The sequence below is a fragment of the Heloderma suspectum genome, chromosome 1 (genome assembly GCF_057233095.1).
Source record: "Heloderma suspectum isolate Gila_16-S chromosome 1, 16-S_ref, whole genome shotgun sequence".
NCBI classification, from domain to species: domain Eukaryota; kingdom Metazoa; phylum Chordata; class Lepidosauria; order Squamata; family Helodermatidae; genus Heloderma; species Heloderma suspectum.
The window spans coordinates 137,098,417-137,125,771 of NC_139458.1; the positions used below are offsets into that span (position 1 = coordinate 137,098,417).

Genomic DNA, 27,355 nt, shown 5'->3' on the forward strand with positions numbered 1-27,355 from the left:
TTTGGCCTCAGGCAGCACAATGTTTTAGGCTGGCTCTAGTGTTACCCATCTCCTTAAAGGTGTTTTCACACATGAGGCTTAAAGCAGTTCTTGCTTAAGTCAGGCATGTACAGCAAATGTATGAACTACATTGACCAGAATGCTCATTTGCATTACAAATGCCTCTCCTCTGCTTGCCTCTTCAGCATGAACAACAGTAGTAGTGCAAGAGAGGCTAAAAACAGATGCAATTATCCCGTACGAAAATACTTTCTGTCTGCACTGTCAAGCTCCTTGATTCCCTTGTTCATTCAGCATAGCAGCAGAGGCTGGGCAGGTGTGAACCAGCCTCAGAAAGGGAGGACAGCTTCATCACTCTCTTTTCCTTGACCTGCATTGATGTTGCAAACCCTATACAGCTGGGGTTAGTGCTTGGGCTGTCTCCCCAGGTCCTTTCCCAAGCACCACACTTCCTTGCTCCACAGCTGTATTCTGCCTCCATGTACCTCCTCTGAAGTCATGTGGGAACCCACTTAAGAATCCACTTCAACTCTGGGCCAGAATCTGGCTGTGACTCCAGTTTGCAGTAGGCCAATAGCATCACCGTCCTAGTCTTAGAAATAGTGGCTTGCCTCAGGCCACCAGTGAGGTGAGACATGAACCAGGGGCTTCCTGAGTCACATCCACTGGGCATTTTGCACAAGTCTTAAAGCCACCTTGCCAGAATGCACGTGTGCCTACACATCCCTCTTTTCCACAAAAATAAAATATCATACTTTCACATAAATAGTAGGAAGAGACTCGCCAGGAGAGGCCTGCTGGTGATTTCAGCCCCACATCTGAAAATACCCATATACCAGCTTTGCATTACAATGGAGGGTGCGGTCAGGTGGTATGGAAGCCACGCTTGTTCCGTTTGATCTGCGATGATATTCTGTACACATGTGCCATCATGTGAGATTGATGTCACTGAGTGATTAATGTGAATGTGTGAATGCATCGCAATCAGCCTCATGAGCTTTCTTGTGCTCCATGACACTCAGCTTCCTAATAAGTTCTCTATACCAGCCTAAAATCCTGCATTTAAAATGGGGCTTTTCGCTTCCGTTTTAAATGCAGGATCACAACGGATTCCCCTTCCCCCCACCCCGCTTTCCCCCTTATCTGAGTATTCCATATGTTTCATTATACAGCCACTAGATGGCACTGTGGTCTAGCTCCTCTTATTGCAGCTTTTCCTCTTTTCATGGAGAGAATTCAAGCAGAACTCAACCACAGAAAGTTGATAGCTCATTATCTCCTATCTATTTAAAAACGAAATAAAGGTCATTTAGTGCAGAAGATGCCCTGGAAGTTATGACATCATCTAAAGGGCCCACAAACTTCTGTGAGTGAGCAATCTCAATAGCAGGATAAAAGCTTCATGTGAAGAAGCCCTAAATAAAGCAGCCATCTAGTGGGGGAAGCTGGGAGCTGTAGCCCAACACATCCAGAGGGCACCAGACTGGGGAAGGCTGAAATAAAGTAACAGCAGCAAATATAGTCTATTACATTTTCACTCACCTTGTCAGAGTGGAGAGTTGAAAAAGCAGTCCCCATCTCGAAAATCGTGAAGAACAGCATCACACACATGATCCCCTGCATGAACAATGAAGCCTGTTACAAAGCAACGACAACGACTTTCAAGTATTCATACAAGGGCTACCCTCATATCCTGAACTTTACAGCCGCCGGGGAGAGGGGCGCCACCCCCCCCCCGAAGCTTCATACAGGAGAGTGCAAACACAAGGAAGTGTGGATTAAGCAACCGTCAGAGATCCAAGGCTAACCCCAAAATGCCACTAAGCATGCCAACACATCTGCCCCTCTGGAAAACGAAATAACAGGAAGAGGGGAATGAATGTCAGTGGGAGAAGGCGAGTGTATCAATGGGGCCTGATGCACAAAGGCAAAGGGGAGATGTGGTGAGCCATTGATGGTCTTTCCAAGTGTGTAAGAGGCAGTCCTGGGTAAATGTCCCCCTCCCCTCCCCTCCCATGCTTAAAAGCAGCGGTGTTGAACCTCAGGACCACGGGCCAAATATGGCCTGCCTGAGGTATCAATCCAGCCCTCTAGGATTCCCCAGGCGGCCAGACTCCCTTTCCTTGGCTGCAAATCATTTGGTGGTTTCCCACCTTTTGCAGTTTTTCCCCCATGAACGTTCTTTATTTCATTTCCATTACAATACATGTACATTCAACAAATGCATAATAAATTGTACATCAATTTACAGGTTATCCGTGCTATTATCAATGATGAGATGTACATATTTTATTCTTAAGAACAACTATATAAGCTAAACTTTTGCTGCAATTTATGTTAGAAAACATGCATTACAGTTTGTCCATACTGTACCTTATTTGTTACTTGAATCATGTATAGTACCTTCTTGTGTTCTTATGATAACCACAGAGTTTTGTAGTAGGAGGGAACACTCCATTGTTTCTCTGTATTTGTATAAACAATCAAATTGACCCTTTCTTCCATAAAACTGTCCTTTTTTCTTTGTCCTTTTGCTAATTTAACATTATTTGTCAGTCTTTCTAATAAGACAATCTGCCATACTCTGTTGTATCATTCTTTAAGCAAGATTCCTTTTAGGTATTTCTATTTGCTGGCTATCAACAGTATAGCTGCAGTTGTTAGAAATCTTATAAGCGTTTTATGTAATAAATTTTCATTATTACCTTGAAATATTCCCAGTAATACTAATTCTGGTGTTTCTGATATGCTTTGGCCTGTTATTTTATTAATTTCTAGAAAAATAAAGTCACGTATTTTCTTCACTTTCTCACATTCCCACCACATGTGTTGTGTAGTGCCTAGTTCTTTAGACACACACACCACGCAAAATTTATTGTTGTCTGAATTAATATAAGATAAGCACACTGGAATGAGATACCAGCCTTGTATCATTTTAATAATTTGTTCCCTGATTTTAGAGGCTAGTATTTTAATTGGAAATCTCTGCCAAATTTTATTCCATTCTTCTTCAGTAATTTGAATTTTCCAGTTTAGTTCCGAAACTGAGCACAGGTTTCCACATGTTCCCATATCCATTTCTAATAATATTTTATAAATTTTAGAGATAACACCCTTAGTTTGGTATGTTTGTTGAAGTATTATATTCTCAAAACTGGATAATGGTCTAGTGTTCCATTATAGTTTTATTTCTGATAAAATTTCCCAATTGGTACTAGGAGTACCAGCTAATTTGCATGTTATGCAACTTTTCTTTCCAATATTTTCATTCTGTTGGTCTTGAATTGATATAAAAGTATCTTACATAGTAGAAACCTTGTTCTGAATACCCTTCCACATTAATATTATTTGTTTTGAGTTCTGGATGACAGAATACCCGTATAAGTGGTGATATTTGTGGAAATAGTGTTTCTTTTCTGGTTTTTATTATCAAAAGCAACCCATTTAACGTGGACGTGTTTGGAAGTTCACATTTCTGTAATTCTTTTTTAATTAAGGGAATAGTATTTACATTTTTTATGTTCAGCCAATTACTTTCTATGTGTATCCAATGTTTTTCCTGCCTTTCCCGTCCCTAATATTAAAAGTGCATGGCTAAGTTGAAATGCCTCATAATATAGTTAGGTTAGGAACACCCCATCCACTATTCGTAGATTGCCTATATCTCAAGTTCTTAGCTATTCTGGGTCGACTTGGAGTTAAATATAAAGTATTCCAATTTACTTTGCATTGTTAAACAATTTACAATTGTTTTACAATGTTTTACAATGTAAATAAACAATTTACATTGTTTTAGCACTGTTTTAGGGACTTCAGTAGGTAAAGTATAAAATAAATATGTAAGTTTGGGCAGAAGAATCATTTTTGTTAATGAAATTCAACTAGAAAGTGATACATTTAATTTATTCCATTTTTAAAGATTTTCTGTTTAATGTTGGTCCAAATTTTCCCATAAATAATAAGAAACAATTTATTATAACATTGTTATGTTTATTCCAAGATATGTGAAATATTTATTTACTAGGGGGAGTCCAAGCTGTTGGGAAATTAAACGTTGGTTTTGGGGGGATACATTTAGATTCATTAATTCTGATTTATTATAATTTATTTGTAAGCCTGCTAAATTTTTAAAGTTATCTAATTCATTCTGTAAGAATGGGGCAGCTTTTATTGGATATTATAGGGTTAATAGCATATCATCTGCATAAAAAATGATTAGGTGTTCTGTTTTTCCTATTGTAATTCCTTTTATATTATCATTATTTCTTAAATAGTTAGCTAAAAATTCTATAACAAGAGTAAACAAAGTTAAGGAAAGGGGGCAACCTTGTTTAGTTCCACTTCCTGTTTCAAAGCATTCTGAGTCTGAATTATTTATTTTTATACAGGCCCATGATGGGGAATATATGGCACCATTAGCCCTGGAAAATTTGAGACCAAACTTATAAAATGTCAATGCATCTGTTAAAAATCTCCCATTAATGCTGTCAAAAGCTTTATATATATCCAATGCGACCAGAGCCAGAGGTAGTTTGTTTTGTTTACAATAACCCATCAAGCTAAAAACCCTTCTAACTGGATCAGAAATATGTCTGGTATAAAACCAAACCGATCTCCATTTATTAATTTTTCTATATAATTTTAATTCTATTATTCATCACTGAGGCAAAAGTTTTATAATCTGTGTTTAATAAGCAGATTGGTTGATAAGAATCAGGCTTTAATGGATTTTTCCCTGGTTTGAGAGAGAGAGTACCATGCGTGACTTTTTCCATGTTTCTGAGAGTGGGGCTCCTTCCAGAATTTCATTAAATATTTCATGTAATTGTTAGATTAAAGTGTCTTTAAATTGTTTGTAGAATTCAGCAGTATATTCATCTACACCTGGTGATTTCTGCATTTTTAGGTAGGAGATAACATCTTTTATTTCATCAACTGAGATTCTTCCCTCCAGCATTAAACTATCTTGTAAAACCATTTAGTTTACTTTAGCTTGTTTCTGATATTCTTCTAACTTAATCGGATCTATATTAATAGTTTTATATATTTAAAAAAATGTAAACTCTTATTTTGGGTAAATCAAATATTCTATCAGCTTCTGAATTCCTTATGGCTACAATTTTATTCATTCTACGATTTCTGACCCTAATAATTTGGACCCTTTCCCATCAAATTCATAATATTTTCTTTAAGGTATAACAAGTTAATTATTTTATTTATATCTATGTATCCATTTCTTTGCATTTTTCTTCTAATTCTTTCCTACTTTTGATTGACCCAAACTGTCTGTATCTATTGGCATGTTTTTGGTTTTTCCCCCATTCTAAAAGGTTGAACTCCCTCTCCACAGACTGACTTACTGGCAGTAAGAACTTTAAGTGAAAATGTGCTGGTATTTCTGGCCTCGCCCCCTTTTCCTTTGGCCCCACCCACCACTGGAACATGGCCCCTGAGAGCACCCCCAAAATGGAATTCAGCCCTCAGGCTTAAAGAGATTCAACACCCCAGATTTAAAGTATTGGGGCACAGGGCCAAACTGGATATGCCTGGGGCAGCCACATTTATTTTATTCAGGGGTCTGCCTTATCACATATAAAGCAAGGGGATGAGAGGGATCTACTCCCCCCCCATTAAAAGTGGTGATTGGCAGCAAGGAACTGAGTCCTTCCCTATCTCCCCACGGTCCGTTGCCCCAGGCACTTCTCTCCCAGGTGGCCATGTGTCCTCTTTTGCAGAGGACGGTCCTCTGTTGGAAGGGCTGTCCAGTGCAAGTCTGACTTAAAGCTAAAGAACCATTAGAAGGAGGAGTCGAATCTTGAATTGACTCCGTGAACTGTTTACATGGAGGAAACTGAAGCGGAATACAACAGGGTAATTTGATAGCTCATTATCTGTGATCTATTTAAAAACGGAACAAGGGGCATTTAGTGCAGCAGACGCCTTGAATGATCACTGTGTCATGTAAAGAGCAATCTCAATCACAGGATAAAAGCTCAGGGCTCCTTCACATGGAGCTTTTATCCTGTGATTGAGATTGCACCTTCACGGATGTTTGTGGGCTCTTTACATGATGCACTAAATGACCTTTGTTCCATTTTTAAATAGATCGCAGACAATGAGCTATCAAATTACCCCACTGTGTTCTGCTTCAGTTTCCTCCGTGAAAAGAGTAAAAGCGGCAAGAAGAGGAGCAAGATCAATGAAAGATAATGGAAGAGTCAGATACGGGGAGAAGGAGTGGGGAAGGGGTGGGGGAAAGGGAAGCATGTGAAAAAGGAGGTTGTTGTGATCCTGCATTTAAAACAGAAGCAGAAAGCCCCGTTCTAAATGTAGGATTTTAGGCTGGTGTAGAGTTGCAGAAAAACGTCTATTTCTGCTTCATTGACTATGCTAAAGCCTTTGATTGGGTGGATCACAACAAACTGTGGCAAATTCTTAAAGTGATGGGAGTACCAGATCACCTTACCTGTCTCCTGAGAAACCTGTACGAGGGTCAAGAAGCAACAGTAAGAACCAGACATGGAACAACCAAGTGGTTCAAAATTGGGAAAGGAGTACGACAAAGCTGCATATTGTTACCCTGCTTATTTAACTTATATGCAGAGTACATCATGAGAAACGCCGGGTTGGATGAATCACAGGTCGGAATTAAGATTGCTGGGAGAATTATCAACAACCTCCGATATGCAGACGATACCACCCTAATGGCAGAAAGCGAAGAGGATCTCAAGAGCCTCTTGTTGAGGGTGAAAGAGGAGAGTGCAAAAGCTGGTTTGAAACTCAACATTAAAAAAAGGAAGATCATGGCATCTGGCCCCATCACTTCCTGGCATATGGAAGGGGAAGAAATGGAAGCAGTGACAGATTTTACTTTCTTGGGCTCCAAGATCACCGCAGACGGTGACTGTAGCCATGAAATTAAAAGACGCTTGCTCCTTGGGAGGAAAGCTATGGCCAACCTAGACAGCATAGTAAGAAGCAGAGACATCACCTTGCCGACAAAGGTCCGTCTAATCAAAGCTATGGTTTTCCCAGTAGTAATGTATGGCTGTGAGAGCTGGACTATAAGAAAGGCTGAGCGCCGAAGAATTGATGCTTTCGAACTGTGGTGCTGGAGAAGACTCTTACGAGTCCCCTGGACTGCAAGGAGGTAGAGATGTACGAAAGGGACTTATCTGGTCCCACAGCTTGCTTCGCGGTGGGCGGGAGGCACTTCGCTTCTCCCCCCGAAATTCAGGCCGGGGGAGGAGGCGCCCCGCCTCGCCCGGCCGAAATTCAGGCCAGGGAGAAGCGCCCCATCTCCCCGACTGCGAAATACAAAGTGGAAAAAAAACACAAAAAACGTGATAGGCTGTGTAATGATTTACACAGCCTATCACGGCTAGATTTCCAAAGTCAGCCATGATAGGCTACGTAAATCGTTACGTAGCCTATCACGGGTGACTTTGGAAAAGAAAAAAAGTGCGTACACAAATGGCGGCACCCATGGGCGCCGCCATTTGCGTTCCTTATTTGGTCCCGGTAGTCTACGTAAAGATTTACATAGACTACCGGGACCAAATAAGGAACGCAAATGGCAGCCCCCATGGGCGCTGCCATTTGCGTACACGCTTTTTTTTTCCCCCCAAAGTCACCCGTGATAGGCTACGTAACGATTTACGTAGCCTATCACGGCTGACTTTGGAAATCTAGCCATGATAGGCTATATTAATCGTTACGTAGCCTATCACGGTGTTTTTTTTTACTTTATTTTGTAATGGCGGCGGCGGCGGCCGGTCAGAAGACCGGCTGCCGCCCCCGCCCCCGCCGAACCGCCGCCGAACCGCCGCCGGGAACTGCCGCCGGGAGGGACATTCGCCAAAGGTAAGTCCCATCCTGGGGGGGTGGTGAGGGGGTGGCGGAGAATTTCACCGCCAATTTCGGGAGACCGAATGCGTTGGCATTCGGCCTCCCGAAGATTCAGGGAGAAATTCTCCGCCATCCCTACAAGGAGGTCAAATCAGTCCATCCTAAAGGAAATCAACCCTGACTGCTCATTGGAAGGACAGATACTGAAGTTGAAGCTCAAATATTTTGGCCACTTAATGCGAAGAGAAAACTCTCTGGAAAAGACCCTGATGCTGGGAAAGACTGAAGGCAAAAGGAGAAGGGGACGACAGAGGATGAGATGGCTAGATAGCATCACCGATGCAAAGAATATGAACTTGAGCACACTCTGGGAGAGAGCCCAGGACAGGAAGGCCTGGCGTGCTATGGTCCATGGGGTCACGAAGAGTCGGACACGACTAAACGACTGAACAACAACAAAGAGTTGCCCTCAGTGTGAAGGAGCCCACAGCCTCCCAGCACTACTTCAAGTGCTGCTGCCACAGCCAGAAAGGCCTGCCAGGACCCCTTAATCGAGAAGAGAGCCCACCAGAGGCCCCTTTGCCCAGGGTTCCCCCAAACCTGGAGCCAGCCCTCCCTGGAAATCAGGAACTTACGGTTTCATATGCCTTGATGACCCTGCAATAAACTGACATATTAGGAAAATCGTCACAGGGTAAAGCAACAATATATTGTGATAAAAAGCTAACAGCCAGGCTGTAGGGGCTGGAAGCATTATGAAGGTATACAGCGAAGATTTTTAACACATCAATGATCAAAATGCACATTCCAGCTATTGCACCAAGGCCGCTGAAGGTGTTAAATATGTGACTGGCTGCTGCCTGAAAGAAAGAAGGGGAGGGAGAAAGTTTTGGTTAATCTACGGGGAGGGGGGGGAGGACCCAAACCTGCCTGAGAACCTCATCTCTGCCACCGCTGTCTGTGGAGACCTTGGGGAGGGCTTGACTCTGGTAACTGAGTGGTAAGAAAAGGGCACGTCAAACATGGTCAGAGGCACTCTTTCCTCATTAGATGGATCTCAGGAACAGAACAACACAGACCAAGTGCAAGTGCATAATATGGGAGATTATGGGTTATATAGTCCAGAGGTACAGAACTTCTTGGGGGCCAAATCTGGCCTCTCGGGTTCCCCAGGTGAGCTTGGTCCCACCCCTTCCCCAGACCCCACCCCTTTCCCCCCAACCACTTTATTTGCTGGTTTCCCGGCTTTTGTGCAGTTCCCCCCCCCCTTCTAAACCTTTGAGGTGCCTATCCTGAGGCTCAGTTCCTGGCAGTAAGAGCTTTGATCTATAGTAGGTTGGCATTGTTGTTATTTGGGGCCCTGTCCTTTTTGCCTTTGGCCCTGCCCACCACTAGAATGCCGCCCCCAAGAACTTCTGCGCCTCTGATACAAGTCTAACACGAGGTTCTGAACTTTATGCGGAGGACACAGGATTAGGTGGTGGGCCATTAGAATGAATTAGCAGCCATAGCCAAAACAGCCACCAAACTGCCAGATGAGCGTGTACAAAAACAACCTTGCCTTTTCTTCATTTGCACTCTGTTAACTACACCACATTCAAATGTGCTTTAGTGGTTTAGTCCAGAAAAGGTGATGCCACAAGACTCCTAGTTGTTTTAGTTAGCTGGTTAAACTTTCTTTCTAGAGGTGGAAGCTACCTCATTTTATCCACCCGGCAACAACTTTGTGAAGTATATTAGGGGGCTGCCCGATGCTACCCAGTGAGCTTAATAGCAGAGCTGGGATTTGAGCCAGTGGGACCAGGCAGGAGCAGGGATGGCGTCAAAAGACAGCGTAGTTGGGCACCTGCTGAGGGCCCACACTCCAGCAGGGCCGCTGACAGGAGCTCCCTGGAGCTCATCCTCCTCTTCACCTTCTCGCTTGTTTACCTGCCTCTCGCTCTGCACAAGATTATGGTGGTGGTGGGAAGGAGGAGCAGGAGACCCCACTGCCTCCTTGCTCACCGGCTCTCTGCCCGTCAAGCAAGCAAGTGGTAGCAATGATGGGAAAGGGGAGCAGGACAAGAGCAGCTGCTGGCAATGGTGGTGAGAAGGGAGACTGAAAGAGGGAGGGGGCCCATTCAGGGTGTCTTGCCCAGGGGCCCTCCAAAACCTGGAGTGGCTTGAAAAGGAGATTGCTAATGGTGGGGGTGTACACACCTTCCTGTTTTGTTCCCAGTAAAGAGGTCTTGCAGCTTTTTGTAAGATTCAATTGCCCGCAAAATCTGTTTGATCAGACATGACAGGGGGACAAAGGGAGTGTGTGTATATACACCATGGGAAGCCTAATTTCACTTCTCTTAGGGAGTATTGTTTAGGGCAGTTCACACAGAGTGGTCATGTGAACCTCCATCACCAGGCTATGAGAACAAAGGGAACTCTTTAATCTGACAGAAATGGGCTAGGAGATGCAGGGGTAAGGTAGACCCTAGCAACTGGCACCTTTCAACAAACCTTTAAAAAAACCCCAGTCTATCATCGACATACCAGACCTTCAACTGGTTTTGTTGCAGCTAGTAATGCAAGGTATCCTGAAATGAAGAACTGCAAAAAAGAGAAAAAGAGAAAAAGAAAACATAGTAGAAAAACGATTGCAGGCTGCTTTTCGCCTGGTAGCACCAACCTGCAAATAATGTTGACAAAAATAGGGATACACATAATCACCATCACCACCTATCCAGCGTTTTGGAGTATTCAAAGCACTTATATACAAGATCTCAGTAAGCCTTATGATAACCTCTTAAGTATTCATTTTGCAGGGGACAAGGCAGATTTTTGGATCTGTGGTGACTGTGGCCTGACAATAATTAAACCTTTTCAATGAATACCATTAAAATATCTACACTATTGTAATATGTCACATTACTATAGAAACATCTATATTTTTACTTAGCAGTGCAGCACAGAAGGATTTTTTTAAAAAAGGTGAAAAGTTGCTTCATTATTAATCATAATGAGTCTTGTTGTGGCACCTGAAAGACCAACGCATTTATGATGGCATAAGCTTTTGTGAACGAATTCACTTCTGATGAAAAGGACTGCAATCCACAAAAGGTTATGCCATCATAAATGTGTTAGTCTTTCAGGTGCCATGAGACTTCATGTTGTTTTTTGCTGCAACAGACTTAACACACTGACTCCTCTAGAAATCATTAATCCTCTTATAGTTTGCAAAGTGCTTTGCGGCAATTTCCCCGTTCATCTTTATGTCAACTCTGTGAAGCAGGGCATTACTATCCCCATTTTATAGATGGCGAGGGTGAGGCGGAGGACTGACTCACTTCCCCCAAAACCAAGAATTTGAACACAGGGCACACTAGTCATAAGAAGATAAGAGCCCTGCTGGATCAGACCAAGGGTCCATCTAGTCCAGTATTCTGTTCACACAGTGGCCAACCAGCTGCCCATAGGAAGCCCACAAGCAGAACACAAGCGCAAAGCACCCTCCACATCAGCTCTGTCTTCAGTAAACTATGCTAGTTCACAACTACTTATGGCTGTGTGTCAGCAACAATTCCATTAATACTACTTACAAGCCCACCTCCCCAGAAGGGATACCAGATGTTCATGATCATGGGGGAAAATTCTTTTGCAGAAAAGAGTAAAATGCCTCCAAGACCGAAATGTATCAGAGCGATGACAATCTGCATACACTGTAGGAAGATGACAGAAAAATGGAAATCAATAAATGAAATAGTTGGAAGAAACAGTAGGTTAGCTGGCCCAGAGCACTTCAAACCTGTATTATTGAAATTGAACTTCAAAATCCCCATGAAGTGGATAATGATTATCCCCCAGTATGTATGTATGTATGTATGCACGTACGTATGTATGTATTTCATTTCTATACTGCCCCATAGCTGAAGCTCTCTAGGCAGTTCACAGCAGAAGGAAAACCAAACTGGAAAAACCAGTTTCAGGAAGAAAAAGCCAAGATACCACTTAAACTACTTTCCCCTGGACTTCATAGTAACTAAGGTAGTAAGGTGGATCTTGTGCATCTGTTGCGTTTAGAATGATCGAGCAATGCATTCCTGCATTGAGCAGGGGGTTGGATTTGATGGTCTTATAGACCCCTTCCAACCCTACTATTCTATGGTTCTATGATTTTATAGGGTTAAAAAGAAGGTCTGTTGACCAATTAAACATATTTTAATTCATCAGCTGGTTAAAAGAAAAGATGTTTCACACAACAATCATAACCCCCAGAACCATTGGCCGAAGGAGGTCAGAGAGTATTCCGCTGCCAATAGAAAGGAACTCTGTCAGCGGAGGAGGGGGGCACACACACCCCAGATGCCCCCCTCCAGTTATAGCCATGGATAGCTCCCTCAGGGTACATCTACTTCCAGTAGCGTTTCTGCTGCTGTTGCTAATTCTCCCTCTATTGGTTTCAGTGGGGGAGGAATTTTAAAAAATAAAGATTTGGCTAAAAAGCCCATAAAAATGGCACCCTAACTTCTGTCTTGGCTGGTATGAGCTGGCAGGACTTTGGAGGTGGCACACACCCTCCTCCACCCCCCCCCTTAAGGTTGCTCTGCCTGTTTAAATTAGCTTGCATTTTCCCCAAACCAAGATGCTGCTGCTGCTTCTTTTCTGAGATATTCAAGGAACTGTGAGACAGCATAGAATTCAATAAACAAAAGCTATCACACATTTTTAGAAGGAAAAGCCACCTTTAATGGTTTCTTTTTCATTCTCAATTATGGTAACACTCCAACATCTCAATACCCTCAATTAATATATACTCAATTTTGTTGTTCAGTCGTTCAGTCATGTCCGACTCTTCGTGACCCCATGGACCATAGCACGCCAGGCCTTCCTGTCCTGCGCTCTCTCCCGGAGCATGCTCAAGTTCATATTCATTGCATCCGTGATGCTATCTAGCCATCTCATCCTCTGCCGTCCCCTTCTCCTTTTGCCTTCAGTCTTTCCCAGCATCAGGGTCTTTTCCAGAGAGTTTTCTCTTCGCATTAGGTGGCCAAAATATTTGAGCTTCAGCTTCAGTATCTGTCCTTCCAATGAGCACTCAGGGTTGATTTCCTTTAGGATGGACTGATTTGACCTCCTTGCAGTCCAGGGGACTCGTAAGAGTCTTCTCCAGCACCACAGTTCGAAAGCATCAATTCTTCGGCGCTCAGCCTTCCTTATAGTCCAGCTCTCACAGCCATACATTACTACTGGGAAAACCATAGCTTTGATTAGACGCACCTTTGTCGGCAAGGTGATGTCTCTGCTTCTTACTATGCTGTCTAGGTTGGCCATAGCTTTCCTCCTCAGGAGCAAGCGTCTTTGAATTTCATGGCTACAGTCACCGTCTGCGGTGATCTTGGAGCCCAAGAAAGTAAAATCTGTCACTGCTTCCATTTCTTCCCCTTCTATATGCCAGGAAGTGATGGGGCCAGATGCCATGATCTTCCTTTTTTTAATGTTGAGTTTCAAACCAGCTTTTGCACTCTCCTCTTTCACCCTCAACAAGAGGCTTTTGAGATCCTCTTCGCTTTCTGCCATTAGGGTGGTATCGTCTGCATATCGGAGGTTGTTGATAATTCTCCCAGCAATCTTAATTCCGACCTGTGATTCATCCAACCCAGCATTTCTCATGATGTACTCTGCATATAAGTTAAATAAGCAGGGTGACAATATGCAGCCTTGTCGTACTCCTTTCCCAATTTTGAACCAATCGGTTGTTCCATGTCTGGTTCTTACTGTTGCTTCTTGACCCTCGTACAGGTTTCTCAGGAGACAGGTAAGGTGGTCTGGTACTCCCATCACTTTAAGAATTTGCCACAGTTTGTTGTGATCCACACAATCAAAGGCTTTAGTGTAGTCAATGAAGCAGAAATAGAGGTTTTTCTGGAATTCTCTTGCTTTCTCCATGATGCAGCGAATGTTGGCGATTTGATCTCTAGTTCCTCTGCCTCTTCGAAACCCCGCTTGTACTTCTGGTAGTTCTCGGTTCGCATACTGCTGAAGCCTAGCTTGTAGGATTTTGAGCATCACCTTGGGATACCCTTAAATCTCAACACAACCCATTCAGTTTTACCCTTGACAATGAATCAACTTAAACTTTATTTGATTAATTTACCTATTAGCAGTGCAGTCCTAAGCACACTTACTTGTTGTTGTTCAGCCGTTAAGTCGTGTCCGACTCTTCGTGACCCCATGGACCATAGCACACCAGGCCTTCCTGTCCTCCGCTCTCTCCCAGAATGTGCTCAAGTTCATATTCATTGCATCGGTGATGCTGTCTAGCCATTTATTTATTTATTTATTCATTCATTCATTTCATTTCTATACCGCCCAATAGCCGAAGCTCTCTGGGCGGTTCACAAAAATTAAAACCAAACAACACACAATAAAACAATTTAAAATATATAGAACATTAAAACCACAATATAACAATACAACCACAATAAAACCTAGCAGCAGTACAGGAATTTAAAATACAGATTTAAAACAGCAAAGATAAAAATTTAGAAAGCTAAAATGCCTGGGAAAATAAAAAGGTCTTCACCTGGCGCCAAAAGGAGTACAATGTAGGCGCCAGGCGAACCTCACTAGGGAGCTCATTCCAAAGCCGGGGTGCCACAACAGAAAAAGCCCTCCTCCTAGTAGCCACCCGCCTCACTTCCTTTGGCAGGGGCTCACGGAGAAGGGCCGCTGATGATGATCTTAAGGTCCGGGCAGGCACATATGGGAGGAGGCGATCCTTCAGGTAACCTGGCCCCATCTCATCCTCTGCCTTCCCCTTCTCCTTTTGCCTTCAGTCTTTCCCAGCATCAGGGTCTTTTCCAGTGAGTTTTCTCTTCGCATTGGGTGGTCAAAATATTTGAGCTTCAACTTCAGTATCTGTCCTTCCATTGAGCAGTCAGGGTTGATTTCCTTTAGGATTGACTGATTTGACCTCCTTGCAGTCCAGGGGACTCGTAAGAGTCTTCTCCAGCACCACAGTTTGAAGGCATCAATTCTTCGGCACTCAGCCTTCCTTATAGTCTAGCTCTCACAGCCATACGTTGTTACTGGGAAAACCATAGCTTTGATTATACGGACCTTTGTCGGCAAGGTGATGTCTCTGCTTCTTACTATGCTGTCTAGGTTTGCCATAGCTTTCCTCCCAAGGAGCAAGCGTCTTTTAATTTCATGGCTACAGTCACCATCTGCGGTGATCTTGGAGCCCAAGAAAGTAAAATCTGTCATTGCTTCCATTTCTTCCCCTTCTATATGCCAGGAAGTGATGGGGCAGATGCCATGATCTTCATTTTTTTAATGTTGAGTTTCAAATCAGCTTTTGCACTCCCCACTTTCACCCTCAGCAAGAGGCTCTTGAGATCCTCTTTGCTTTCTGCCATTAGGGTGGTATCATCTGCGTATCTGAGGTTGTTGATAATTCTCCCAGCAATCTTAATTCCAAGCTGTGATTCATCCAACCTGGCGTTTCTCATGATGTACTGTGCATATAAGTTAAATAAGCAGGGCGACAATATACAGCCTTGTCGTACTCCTTTCCCAATTTTGAACCAATCAGTTGTTCCATGTCCGGTTCTTACTATTGCTTCTTGACCCTCGTACAGGTTTGTCAGGAGACAGGTAAGGTGATCTGGTACTCCCATCTCTTTAAGAATTTGCCACAGTTTGTTGTGATCCACACAACCACAGGCTTCAGAGTAGTCAATGAAGCAGAAATAGACGTTTTTCTGGAATTCTCTTGCTTTCTCCATGATCCAGTGAATGTTGGCGATTTGATCTGTAGTTCCTCTGCCTCTTCGAAACCCCGCTTGTACTTCCGGTAGTTCTCGGTTCACATACTGCTGAAGCCTAGCTTGTAGGATTTTGAGCATCACCTTGCTGGCATGTGAAATGAGCGCAATTGTACAGTAGTTTGAACACTCTTTGGCGTTGCCCTTCTTTGGAATTGGAATGTAAACTGACCTTTTCCAGTCTTGTGGCCACTGTTGGGTGTCCCAAATTTGTTGGCATATTGAGTGCAGCACTTTAACAGCATCATCTTTTAGGATTTTAAACAGCTCAGCTAGAATACTGTCATCTCCGCTAGCTTTGTTGTTAGTAATGCTTCCTAAGACCCACTTGACTTCACTCTCTAGGATGTCCGGCTCAAGTTCAGTGACTGCACTATCATGGCTATCAGGGACATTAAGATCTTTCCTGTATAGTTCTTCTGTGTATTCTTTCCACCTCTTCTTAATCTCATCTGCTTCTGTTAGGTCCCTGCCTTCTTTGTCCTTTATCATGCCCGTCTTCGCACAAAACGTTCCCTTGAGATCTCCGATTTTCTTGAAAAGATCTCTAGTCTTTCCCATTCTATTGTTTTCCTCGATTTCTTTGCATTGTTCATTTAAGAAGGCCTTCTTTTCTCTCCTTGCTATTCTCTGGAAATATGCATTCAGTTGGATATATCTTCCCCTTTCTCCCTTGCTTTTCACTTCCCTTCTTTCCTCAGCTACTTGTAAAGCCTCATCAGACAGCCATTTTGCTTTCTTCCTTTTCTTTTTCTTTGGGATGGATTGAGTTGCTGCCTCCTGAACAATGTTACGGACCTCCATCCATAGTTCCTCAGGCACTCTGCCTATCAGGTCTAATCCCGTAAATCTATTAATCACTTCCATTGTATATTCATAAGGGATATGATTTAGGTCATACCTGAATGGTTTAGCGGTTTTCCCTACGTTCTTCCATTTAAGCTGAAATTTTGCGATAAGAAGCTCATGATCTGAGCCACAGTCAGCTCCAGGTCTTGTTTTTACTGACTGCATAGAGCTTCTCCATCTTTGGCTGCAAAGGACATAATCCATCTGATTTCGATATTGACCATCTGGTGATGTCCATGTGTAGTTGCCTCTTGTGCTGTTGGAAAAGAGTGTTTGCTATGATCAGTGTGTTCTCTTGGCAAAACTCTATTAGCCTTTGTCCTGCTTCATTTTGTACACCAAGGCCATGCTTGCCTGTTATCCCAGTTATTTCTTGACTTCCTACTTTAGCATTTAGCATGGATTTGTCAAAAACAAGTCCTGCCAGACAAATCTGATTTCATTTTTTGATCAAGTAACCTCCCTTGTAGACTGTGGGAATGCTGTAGACATCATATACCTCAACTTCAGCAAAGCTTTCGACAAGTGCCCCATGATATCCTGATGAGCAAACTAGCTCAAAGTGGGCTAGATGAAACAACGATCCGGTGGATCCACTGTTGGCTACAGAATCGGACTCAAAGAGTGCTTATCAATGGGACCTTCTCAAACTGGGGAGAGGTAACGAGTGGGGTACCGCAGGGCTCAGTGCTCTTCAACGTTTGCATTAATGACTTGGAGGAGGAGGTGCAGGGAATGCTGATCAAATTTGCAGATGACACAAAATTGGGAGGGATAGCTAATACTTTGGAAGACAGAAACAAAATTCAAAGTGATCTGGATAGACTGGAGCTCTGGGCAGAAAACAACAGAATGACATTTAATAGGGATAAATGCCAAGTTCTGCACCTAGGAAAAAGAAACCAAATGCACAGTTACAAGATGGGGGATACGTGGCTCAACCACACTACAAGTGAGAAGGATCTTGGAATTGTTGTTGATCACAAGCTGAATATGAGCCAACAATGTGATGTGGCTGTAAAAAGGGCAAATGCTATTTTGGGCTGCATTAATAGAAGCATAGCTTCCAAATCCCGGGAAGTGCTAGTTCCCCTCTACTCAGCACTGGTTAGGCCTCATCTGGAGTACTGTGTCCAGTTCTGGGCACCACACTTTAAGAAGGATGCAGACAAACTGGAGAAGGTTCAGAGGAGGGCAACAAAGATGATCAGGGGACTGGAAACAAAGCCCTATGAAGAGAGACTAAAAGAACTGGGCATGTTTAGCTTTGAGAAGAGAAGACTGAGGGGAGATATGATAGCACTCTTCAAGTACTTGAAAGGTTGTCACAGAGAAGAAGGCCAGGATCTCTTCTTGATCATCCCAGAGTGCAGGACACGGAATAATGGGCTCAAGTTACAGGAAGCCAGATTCTGGCTGAACATCAGGAAAAACTTCCTGACTGTAAGAGCAATATGACAATGGAACCAATTACCTGGGGAAGTGGTGGGCTCTCCCACACTGGAGGCCTTCAAGATGAGGCTGGACAGCCATTTGTCAGGGATGCTCTGACTTGGATTCCTGCATTGAGCAGGGGGTTGGACTCGATGGCCTTGTAGGCCCCTTCCAACCCTACTATTCTATGATTCTATTCATTCCAATCCCCTATGATGAAGAGGACATCTTTTTTTGGTGTTAGTTCTAGAAGGTGTTGTAGGTCTTCATAGAACCTCATGCATCAACCTCAGCTTCTTCAGCCTCAGTGGTTGGGGCATAGACTTGAATTACTGTGATATTGAATGATTTGCCTTGGCTTCGTACTGAGATAATTCTATCGTTTTTGAGATTGTACCCCAGTACTGCTTTTCCCAACCTTTTGTTGACTATGAGTGCTACTCCATTTCTTCTAAGGGATTCTTGCCCACATAATATGATGGTCACCTGAATTACATTCACCCATGCTTGTCCATTTTAGTTCGCTGATTCCCAAGATGTCGATGTTCAATCTTGCCATCTCATGTTTGACCACCTCCAGCTTACGATTCATTGACCTTACATTCCAGGTTCCTAAACAATATTGTTTTTTACAGCATCCGATTTTCTTTTCACCACCAGACACATCCACAGCTGAGTGTCCTTTCGGCTTTGGCCCAGCTGCTTCACTCTTTCTGGCGCTACTTGGAAATACCCTCTGCTCTTCCCCAGTAGTATATTGGACAGCTTCCGACCTGAGGGGCTCATCTTCCGGCGTCATCTCTTTTAGCCTTGTGATACGTTCCATGGGGTTTTCTTGGCAGGAATACTGGAGTGGGTTGCCATTTCCTTCTCCAGTGGACCATATTTTGTCAGAACTCTCCGCCATGACCTGTCCGTCTTGGGTGGCCCTGCACGGCATAGCTTATGGCTTCACTGAGTTACGCAAGCCCCTTCACCACAACAAGGCAGTGATCCATGAAGGGGAAGTACACTTACTTACTAGGGAGTAACTCCAATGGAGCTCAGTGGGACTTACTTCTGTGTAAACATGCATAGGATTGCACTGCAGATCTAGTAAGATGAGAAATTTTTGTGAACCGCCCAGAGCTTTGGCTATTGGGCGGTATAAAAACATAATAAATAAACAAACAAACAAACAAACAGTCCCTCACTGTGAAGCATCTTCAACAGAAAGGACATTAGGTTTGTGGAGTAGACATGACTAGCATAGTTTTTTTATATATAGGACAGATCTTAAATTGAAGCCTGAAGTTATATTTTTCTACTATGAGTTACCCCCACACACGCACAATACACACACTTCCTTAACACAAGCTCACAGGTTTTTGGGAAGAAGACAACCTTACCCCCAGAGCTTCATTTTCTCTTGGTAATTTGCTCTTTTCCTCCTCAGCATTAGTACTGGTTGAAGGGACAACCACTACAGTGTTGCCAGGGGAAGCCCCCGGTGGAACCAGCCTGCAGGGATCAGTGCTGCAAAAACACAAGGAATTAATGGTGTAACCCTATGCCTGTTGGGGTCCTTTTTTCTACAGCAAAGCTGTTTAGTGCTGCTGAAGTATTGCTCTGTAACACTGGAAGTCAAATTAAACAATGTCTATATAGGATTATAAAATGTGAAACTAAAAGATAGAGCATAGCAAAAGCTCCTCTTACAATCGGTGGCCAGTAGAGGTGTGCACCAGATCTGGGTGAAGCCCAAACCAAATTGGGCCCCTTCAGACCTTTTCTGGTGCTTTCCTGAGGCAAAGCATCTTCCCTCCAAAGTGACCAGAACCAAAGCTGGACCCTCCATGAGGCTATGTTCTCAATTCAGCTTCAGAAAGGCAGACAGTGGCCGGATCTACACCTCGTGTCATATTGATACAATCCCATTATAATGGCACTATATCCCTCTTGCGCATTTATACCTCATAGTGCACACAACGACACATGTTGGATAATACGGAATAAAATCCACCTATTTTGGTTAATACGGAATAAAAAGCAGGAAATAACACTAGAAAAGCAGTATATGGGATGCTTAATGTGCCCCAACTGATTTCAGTGCACTTCAATACTGATAAGAAGCACTAGTGTAGATCTAGTCCTTGTGTCTCCGAAAATAGCATTTGTTGTTTTCGTTTCCCTAGAAGTTGACATGGGGCAAGAGAGAGGAGGAGGAAATGGGGCTGAGTGACCGACAGGTCCACCTTCTAATCAGAGGACACATTTTACCAGGCACTCTCCAATCACTGTGCTTCAGGGGCGGGCAATGGGACTGTGCAGTAGACATTCTGCAAATGCTACCAGGCATCACCATGATAAACTAGACTTCAGTCATCATAACTTCCTAGCTCCTGTACCTGTCCGTTTGAACCTTTGCAGGTTTCATGCCCGGGGACACCTCTATGACGTGTGCCATTTTCAAATGTCCCCCAAAACCACAGGGAGGAGAGGGAAGGGGGATCGAATAAATTCCTCCTCTACTCCCCCAAAATTGAGTTAATCCCCTTCCACCTGAATTACTGCACCTGTACGTCTGAAACTTTGCAGGTCTGCAGGTTACTTAGGGACTCTGCAGGTTACCTAGGGACACCTCTGGGCTGCCTATCATTTTCAGAACAAAGGTGCATAAGGAACATACAGAGATAAGTGTGTCCCCCTCAAAATGTCAAGACTGCTCTTGTACAACCCCCCCTGCAGCTAGCCTTCTGAAACTTGGCAGGCATGATCTCCTCTGAAGGGGCAACTATTCCTGCAATTTTCATCCAATTCTGCCCAGAAATAAAGAAGTTATCTGCAGTTCCCTTAAAAAAAATCAAAACATAAAGGTGTATAGCACAAAAGCCCTTGCACCCATTTTTCTGACATTGGGAAGGTGTAAATCCCCTCCTAAGAGGCTGTTATGCTTATCACAATCATCCAATTTTGTCCAAAATAAAAAGTTATAGCCATGTTTGGAATTCCAATGATAGTCAATAGGAAGCACAAACCCTCAGACCTCAGAAATTTGGCTTGGGTTTGACAGTGAATTGGTCCAGCAGAAACCAGCTGTTTTCCAAAATGCCAAACCAGGGTCTGAGTCGAAGCATGGGGGTTGGTGCACACCTGTAATGGCCAGGTTGAGGGTACTTTTAAACCACTTTTAAACGCGTTTTGACATCATAAATTCCAATAAATGTGTCTTAGGAGAATGATAACATTTGTTACTTGCTGATGCCATCTTTTAATTTGCCTTCTGGCATCAAGGAGATGATATAGCCAAAGTTAAGCACTCTTAAGTCCCATTGATTTTAAAGGAAAGCACATGCTGTGGTATGATTGCACCATGAAAAGTGATTCCGATCATTCAGCCCGGCTAGCCCAACAATGTCTCTTCTTCCTGCCAGCAGCTCTGCAAGGCTTTCAGTAGATGGTTCTCTAAGGGCCAGACTAGACCAGACTTCCAGCTGTGGCTTGTATCGTGCAATTGCCCTGCCTTATTCACAGAGTTTTACAGGGACTCTAGACATTGGTCTGTTCTACGTGAGAAGTGTTTTTTTTTCATCATTCCAATGCCTGCCTCACCAGTGCAGCACGCAGCGCTCTCCCTAATCCGTTTTTCTCCTGCTGTTTTAGCCCTTACGTCCCAGAATTTCCAAGAAAAGACAGGAACCAGAGGCAGCGCCCCTTTTTCCTCTAATGCAATCCTAGCTCCACAAAGCAACACGTGTCGTAAGCTTGCATTACAAAGTTACACAACTATGTTCACATGACCTTTCAATCTCCTCTTCCTCCTTCCACAATTAGAACACCACGCAGTTTTGGGTGACATGCAATCACATTATAAAGACAGTGGATACTGTGCAGCAGGGCCTATCACAAGGTGGGCCAGGAGGGCCATTTGGCCTGGGCCTCACATTTATGGAGGGCCTCAAATTTAGATTTGATGTTATCTCCAAATTAGGTTATACATACAGAGATAAACTGACAGAATTGAAAGAAGTGGATGTTCATCATACAGCTTTAAACTTATGCCCCATTACCGGGCCACACCGCTTGTAGTGCACTATGAATTAATATTTTTTAAAATAAATCCTGTATTTGTCTTGTGAATAGCACAATTATATTGTCAAACATTGCCATCTGTGGTGGAACATTTAAAACATAATTAAGTCTATAGATTACAAGTGACAGCTAGCTATCATTCAAACCATAACTGGCACAGTACTCTCTGCTTTATTGAAAATACTAAAGTGACATTATTTTGCTGCAAAAATTCTGACATTTTGCATCTTTCAAAAACACTTCAATCATTACGCTTTTTGTGTGCAGAGAAATAACATATTGTCAAAATTTAACTTATATTTTCTTGTTTGTCAATTATCTTATTTTTTTTGTTTGTGTGAGGAGGTCATTTTCCTCAAGCAAATACATTCTGTGAATTTTAAACTGGATTGTAAGTCAAAGAAATTGCTTCAAAAAATACTCCAACTTGGAGTTGCTGGTGTGTCACTGTTGCACAGAGAATTTTTCTCAGTCTACCTGCACCAGTAGCTTGAGGTGAATGGTCTTTCAATGTACTGAAGCAGGTCAAGAATTACTACCATTACTATCATTCAACTATGGCACAAGTAGGGATGGGAAATCCAGCCCTTTTTGAGCTCACTGGAGTTCCACAGTGTGCCTGACTTGGCTTGCATTTGCGAGCTGAGTCATGGGTTTTCCATGAACTCTGGGTGGGGTAGGTTGTATATATTTTTATGCAATAAAAATCTATATAAATATAGTTTTGAGCAAGTTACAGCCACAATTTGTGCAAATTTGCACGATTTGCACAAATTACAGCCACAATTTGTGCAAACTTGCTGCTGCTGTAATTTGTGCAAATTTAAAGAACACCAAATATCTGCTAGCTGGCCTGACTTGCTGCAGGCCAATTCAGGTCAGCTAGTAAAAATGAACCGAAGTCTGGGGCACCGAACCGATGACAGGCAGTCGAGCTCCACCTCACAACTGGATTCCTCTGACATCCCTAGGGACATGATCATTTGAATGTCCTTGCTATGCTTAACATAAACTGTGACACTGCAAGAAAATTATTTTTTTCCAGAATAATTGGTGAATTTGCACAGAAAAAAGCTAGAAAAGCACTTGTTAAATAAAGAGGGAACATTTATTACAAATTATTCCATTGTATTTTTGTGTTAAAAGCATTAATTCGTTAAATGTAAACATATACCCCAAAAATATGCCCCAATTTTTGTAGCCTTGTTTTGGCATTTCTTCATTTCTAAATATTTGTAAATATTAATCTTCTTTATTGTGATTTTAACAAAACAAAACAAAAACAAATCATGCAGAAAAGGAGGGGGGAGAGACAAGAAATTACATGCATAGAAATATCAATATTCCATTGAATACGACATTCTAGAAAAAAACAAAAACAAAACAAGAGATTATGCATAAACCTCAAGAAAAGCAGACCAAATATCCATATAGTTATCCATTTGCGAGAGGCACCTATATACTGTTTAAATGCTGATAGTATTGTTAGGTCCTCAGTCCATTGCATTATAGGAGGTGAACATTTATCCTTCCAGTGTTGTAATATCAGTCTTTTGGCTGTCAAGAGGGCTTGGAAAATCCATTTACATTAACCATACATTAACTTCCAAGGAATGGGCAAATAGTTGAGGAGGACATGTACATCATTCAATATTAAAGAGTGTTCCAGTACAAAGTTTATCCATATTATGGCCTCCACCCAAAAGGTGGCAACTACTGGGCATTGCCAAAACAAGAGATGCATTAGGTGTATTACATCTCCATTAGTTATGCAAATTAGACAAACCCTTATTAAAAAGATGTTGTGGAGTTTAATAAACCCCAAACAAGATTTTTTGCTGAATAAGGCATAGTCTAAGATCCATAACTACTTTAGGTACAGCCGCTAAAACAACGATCCATTGATTAGGAAAAATGGGGCGCTCCAATTCTCTATTCCATTCCTGTCTTAGACTCTGAGTATCATATTTATTTACTGATAACAAGTATTTATATACTTGAATTGTGGGTGTGCCTTTCTAAAGAATCTAAGCATGGGAGATTAACCTGAGCAAAAAAAAAATCCATAACCTGCCCCGATATCTCACTACCCTTACCATACAAATCTGTATAAACATTAAACATTGCGAATTTATTTCTATGAGAGAAGTATGTATCGTATTATTCTCATCTTTAATGGTAGAGATGACACTTCAATGCTTTTGATGTTTAAGATGATGTGCTAAAATTTTACCAAGATGTTTCCCAATATGCCTGTTGCAAACAGGTTAAGGCAAATTCTGCCTGCAGCAAGAGAATATTATTCAGCTCATGTTTAACATTCTGCAACTCTTGGTACAATTGTACTGTTGGGGAAATGGCGAACTGGGCTATAAGAGATTTCAATTTATTATTTAAAGACACTTGTTGAGTTTTTCTATGTTTTTTCTTATAGGAAGTGTAGGCAATAATTCGGCCCCTTGTAAAAGCTTTACTGTCCTCCCATTCAATGGCACAAGAACCTGCAGTATCCTCACTGATATTAATATACTCAGACAATTCAGCAGAAATCTGAGACATAGCGCATCTCTACACCAGCCTAAAATCCTGCATTTAAAATGGGGCTTTTGGCTTCCATTTTAAATGCAGGATCACGATGGACTCCCTTTACTTGCACTTCCTTCCCCCTCCCCTTTCCCCCCTCCTTTCCCCCCTTATCTGAGTCTTCCATATGTTTCAGTATACAGCTGCTAGATGCTGCTGTGCTCTGGCTCCTCTGATTGCAGATTTTCCTCTTCTTTCACAGAGGGGGAGGGGGATGGGGGGCTCGCAGCACGACCAGTCCAAAGACCTTGTGCAGGTGTTCTCTCTTTTCCCCTTGAATGGATTTGTCATGGAAAGAAAAAAGATGAAAGAAGCGCTGGGAAAACACAGGAAAGTCACAAGTGGGAGGTGATGTCTAAGACAATGATCTACACTAGAGCTCTTTTCATGTGCGAGTCAACACTATGGCAGTATTTCTTCAAGGTGCAATAGTTTCCATTCAGGCACATGCTAATGAATACAGCACAGCAGGCCCTCTCAGAGGTTGTAAGAGGCCTGGGCCACTTCCATTTTTTGATGCTCCCAGTATATAAAAAAATGAAGCCATGTTTCGTCCTTATCTCAGTACCTCTCTCCTCTTTTCTCTTCTTCTCCTCCTCCTCCTCCTCCTCCTCCTCCTTCTTCTTCTTCTTTGTCTTCACTTTTCTTAATTGATCCTTATACATTTCTATGCATTTTTCTTAAATATTTTAAAATATGTTTTAAACATATCTGAAATAGCGTCTAAATACTTTCTTGTTATTTACCATACAATTTGCATAAATATTCACTAAAACATAGGTTGTATACATTTAATGCATTTAATATAAGTTTCCAAGTGAATGGATATACTTTTTTATATTACTTATTTGCTTTTTTCTTTTAGGTAGTCTGCTATTACTTTATTATTGACCTGTGTCTCAACCTAATATTTAATCAATTTAACACAGGGAGGGGGCAGGGTGAGCAGATTGCACTGTGGTCTCCAACGGAAGGCAAAGTTTTGTTTTATTTGTTTTGGCTTGTTTTTGTTTTGTTTTGTTTGTTTTTTAAAGATATCCCCATTATTTGGGTGGGATACAATTTAGCTTGTATTTTTTTTTTACATCTGCAGAGCAATATGTACTCTATTAAGGATTAGTAAGTTTTGTTATTTAAATGCAGGTAACCTCTGTAAAATTGGTACAATCTGTTCACATGGAAGGGCAAATAATGTTTTCTTCTGTCCAATGCTTAATATGACTTCGTGGAATGTCAAGGAGCTGTGAAATCTAATCAAGCAGAAAAGAGTGCTTTCTAAGTTGAAAGAGCTTAACAGTGATGTGGCGTTTTTACAGGAAACCCACCTGATGGCAAAAGATTATCATTTGTTGAGAAAGGACTGGGTTAGTGAGGTTCATGTAACGGACACTTCAACACAGTCTGAAGGGGTTGAGATTTTAATTTATTTAATTTATTTATTTAAAAGTTTTTAATCCATAAATGGATTAAAATGTATTTTTTACATTGCAACAGGTGATTATTAATCCTGATGGTCACTTTTTGATTTTGGTAGGGAAATATATGGACAAAGTACTGGCTATTATTAAAGTATATGGGGCTAATATGGATTCTCCAGCTATGTTTTATGAATGCTTTGATAAATTGGTTGATCTGGTTTATGATTATCTGATTGTGGTTGTTGACTTTAATGAGATCTTAGGTCCCTTGCTGGATAGGAGTATGCCTGCCCCTAAGAGCCAAACAGCAGTGAGACTTACGCTTCAGGCTTATATGGTTGACCTTGGTCTGATTGATGTTTGGAGAATTTTACACCCAGATGATAGAGAGTATACTTTTATTTCACCAGTACATCATAATTGTTTTCACCTAGATTATTTCGCAGTCTTTACTTATTTGCTGTAGCAAATAAAGGCTTGTAGGATTGACACATTGGTAGTTTCACACCATGCCCCGGTATGTTTGGACTTACAATTCCCAGGTTTGCCTAGGACTCCTGGTTTCTGACATCTCAATGTCTCGCTTTGAATTATGTGTTGTTTAAGGGCTTTTATCCAGCTATTGAGATTGGTTACTCATGGAAGTTTGCAGGTCCTTTAGATGACGCCATTAACCTCCAGGTCGTCTCCCACACTAAATTACCTTTATTCCATTTTTTAAAAGATCAGAGATAATGAGTTATCAAATTACAGTGCTTGAGTTCCCTCCTTTACTACTCTGGTTGTTTGATTACTTGTTGAGAGAGGGACCTCTGCTCAGTGGTAGAGAACAAGCGCTGCATGGAGAAGGTCCTGGGTTCAATTCCTAGCCCTCCAGTTTAAAGGAACAGGTAGAAGATGATGGGAAAAAGCAAAAACATCTGCCTAAAAACAGGGGGAGCCATTGCCCAAAGACAACACTGGCCTAGAAGGATAGTCTGATCTCGTAAAAAGCAGCTTCCTATGATCCATTCCTTAGAATGTGGAAAGCAACCTTGCACTTCAGGGTCTCCTGTTTATTTTTCAGATCTAAGGTATTCCATGAAGGTAGCAAACAACATGGAATGAGGGTAGATCTACACTTCTGGTGGCAAACACAACTGTTGCAAATAGAGCCATATTTCCTGTAGCAAACATGTAAACTGGGACCAACATACCTGCTTCTTTAAACACCTGTATATACACGTGTCTGGAAATCCTGGCCCAAGCAAGGTACGTTGTGTACACTTCAAATCAGCCTTCCCCAACCTGGTGCCTTTCAGATCTTTTGGACTTCAATGCCCATTAGTCCCAGCCAGCATAGCCAATGGTCAA

At 42.2% G+C, this 27,355-nt stretch overlaps 1 protein-coding gene and 1 long non-coding RNA gene across 4 annotated transcripts in view; both read right to left on the reverse strand.

The window, feature by feature from the left end:
* Positions 1 to 27,355, reverse strand: part of LOC146357977 (uncharacterized) — a 717,854-nt gene that overhangs the window by 622,093 nt on the left and 68,406 nt on the right. The window lies entirely within an intron of this gene.
* The window catches only part of LOC146357993 (membrane-spanning 4-domains subfamily A member 5-like), a 29,304-nt gene that overhangs the window by 1,648 nt on the left and 301 nt on the right, over positions 1 to 27,355 (reverse strand). Inside the window, exons 2-7 of one of the 3 annotated variants that reach the window (XR_014792589.1) lie at positions 19,319 to 19,445; positions 11,421 to 11,540; positions 10,375 to 10,431; positions 8,484 to 8,708; positions 2,374 to 2,465; positions 1,543 to 1,617 (exon numbers count right to left, since the gene is read on the reverse strand). Coding sequence is in view for 2 of the 3 variants with exons in the window: in XM_084860306.1 (XP_084716432.1) it covers positions 1,543 to 1,617; positions 8,484 to 8,708; positions 10,375 to 10,431; positions 11,421 to 11,540; positions 19,319 to 19,445 (604 nt within the window). In the remaining variant the exon portion in view is untranslated. Of the gene's footprint in view, positions 1 to 1,541; positions 1,618 to 2,373; positions 2,466 to 8,483; positions 8,709 to 10,374; positions 10,432 to 11,420; positions 11,541 to 19,318; positions 19,446 to 27,355 lie in introns of those variants that run through there. The other 2 variants (XM_084860317.1, XM_084860306.1) reach the window with 2 other exon arrangements.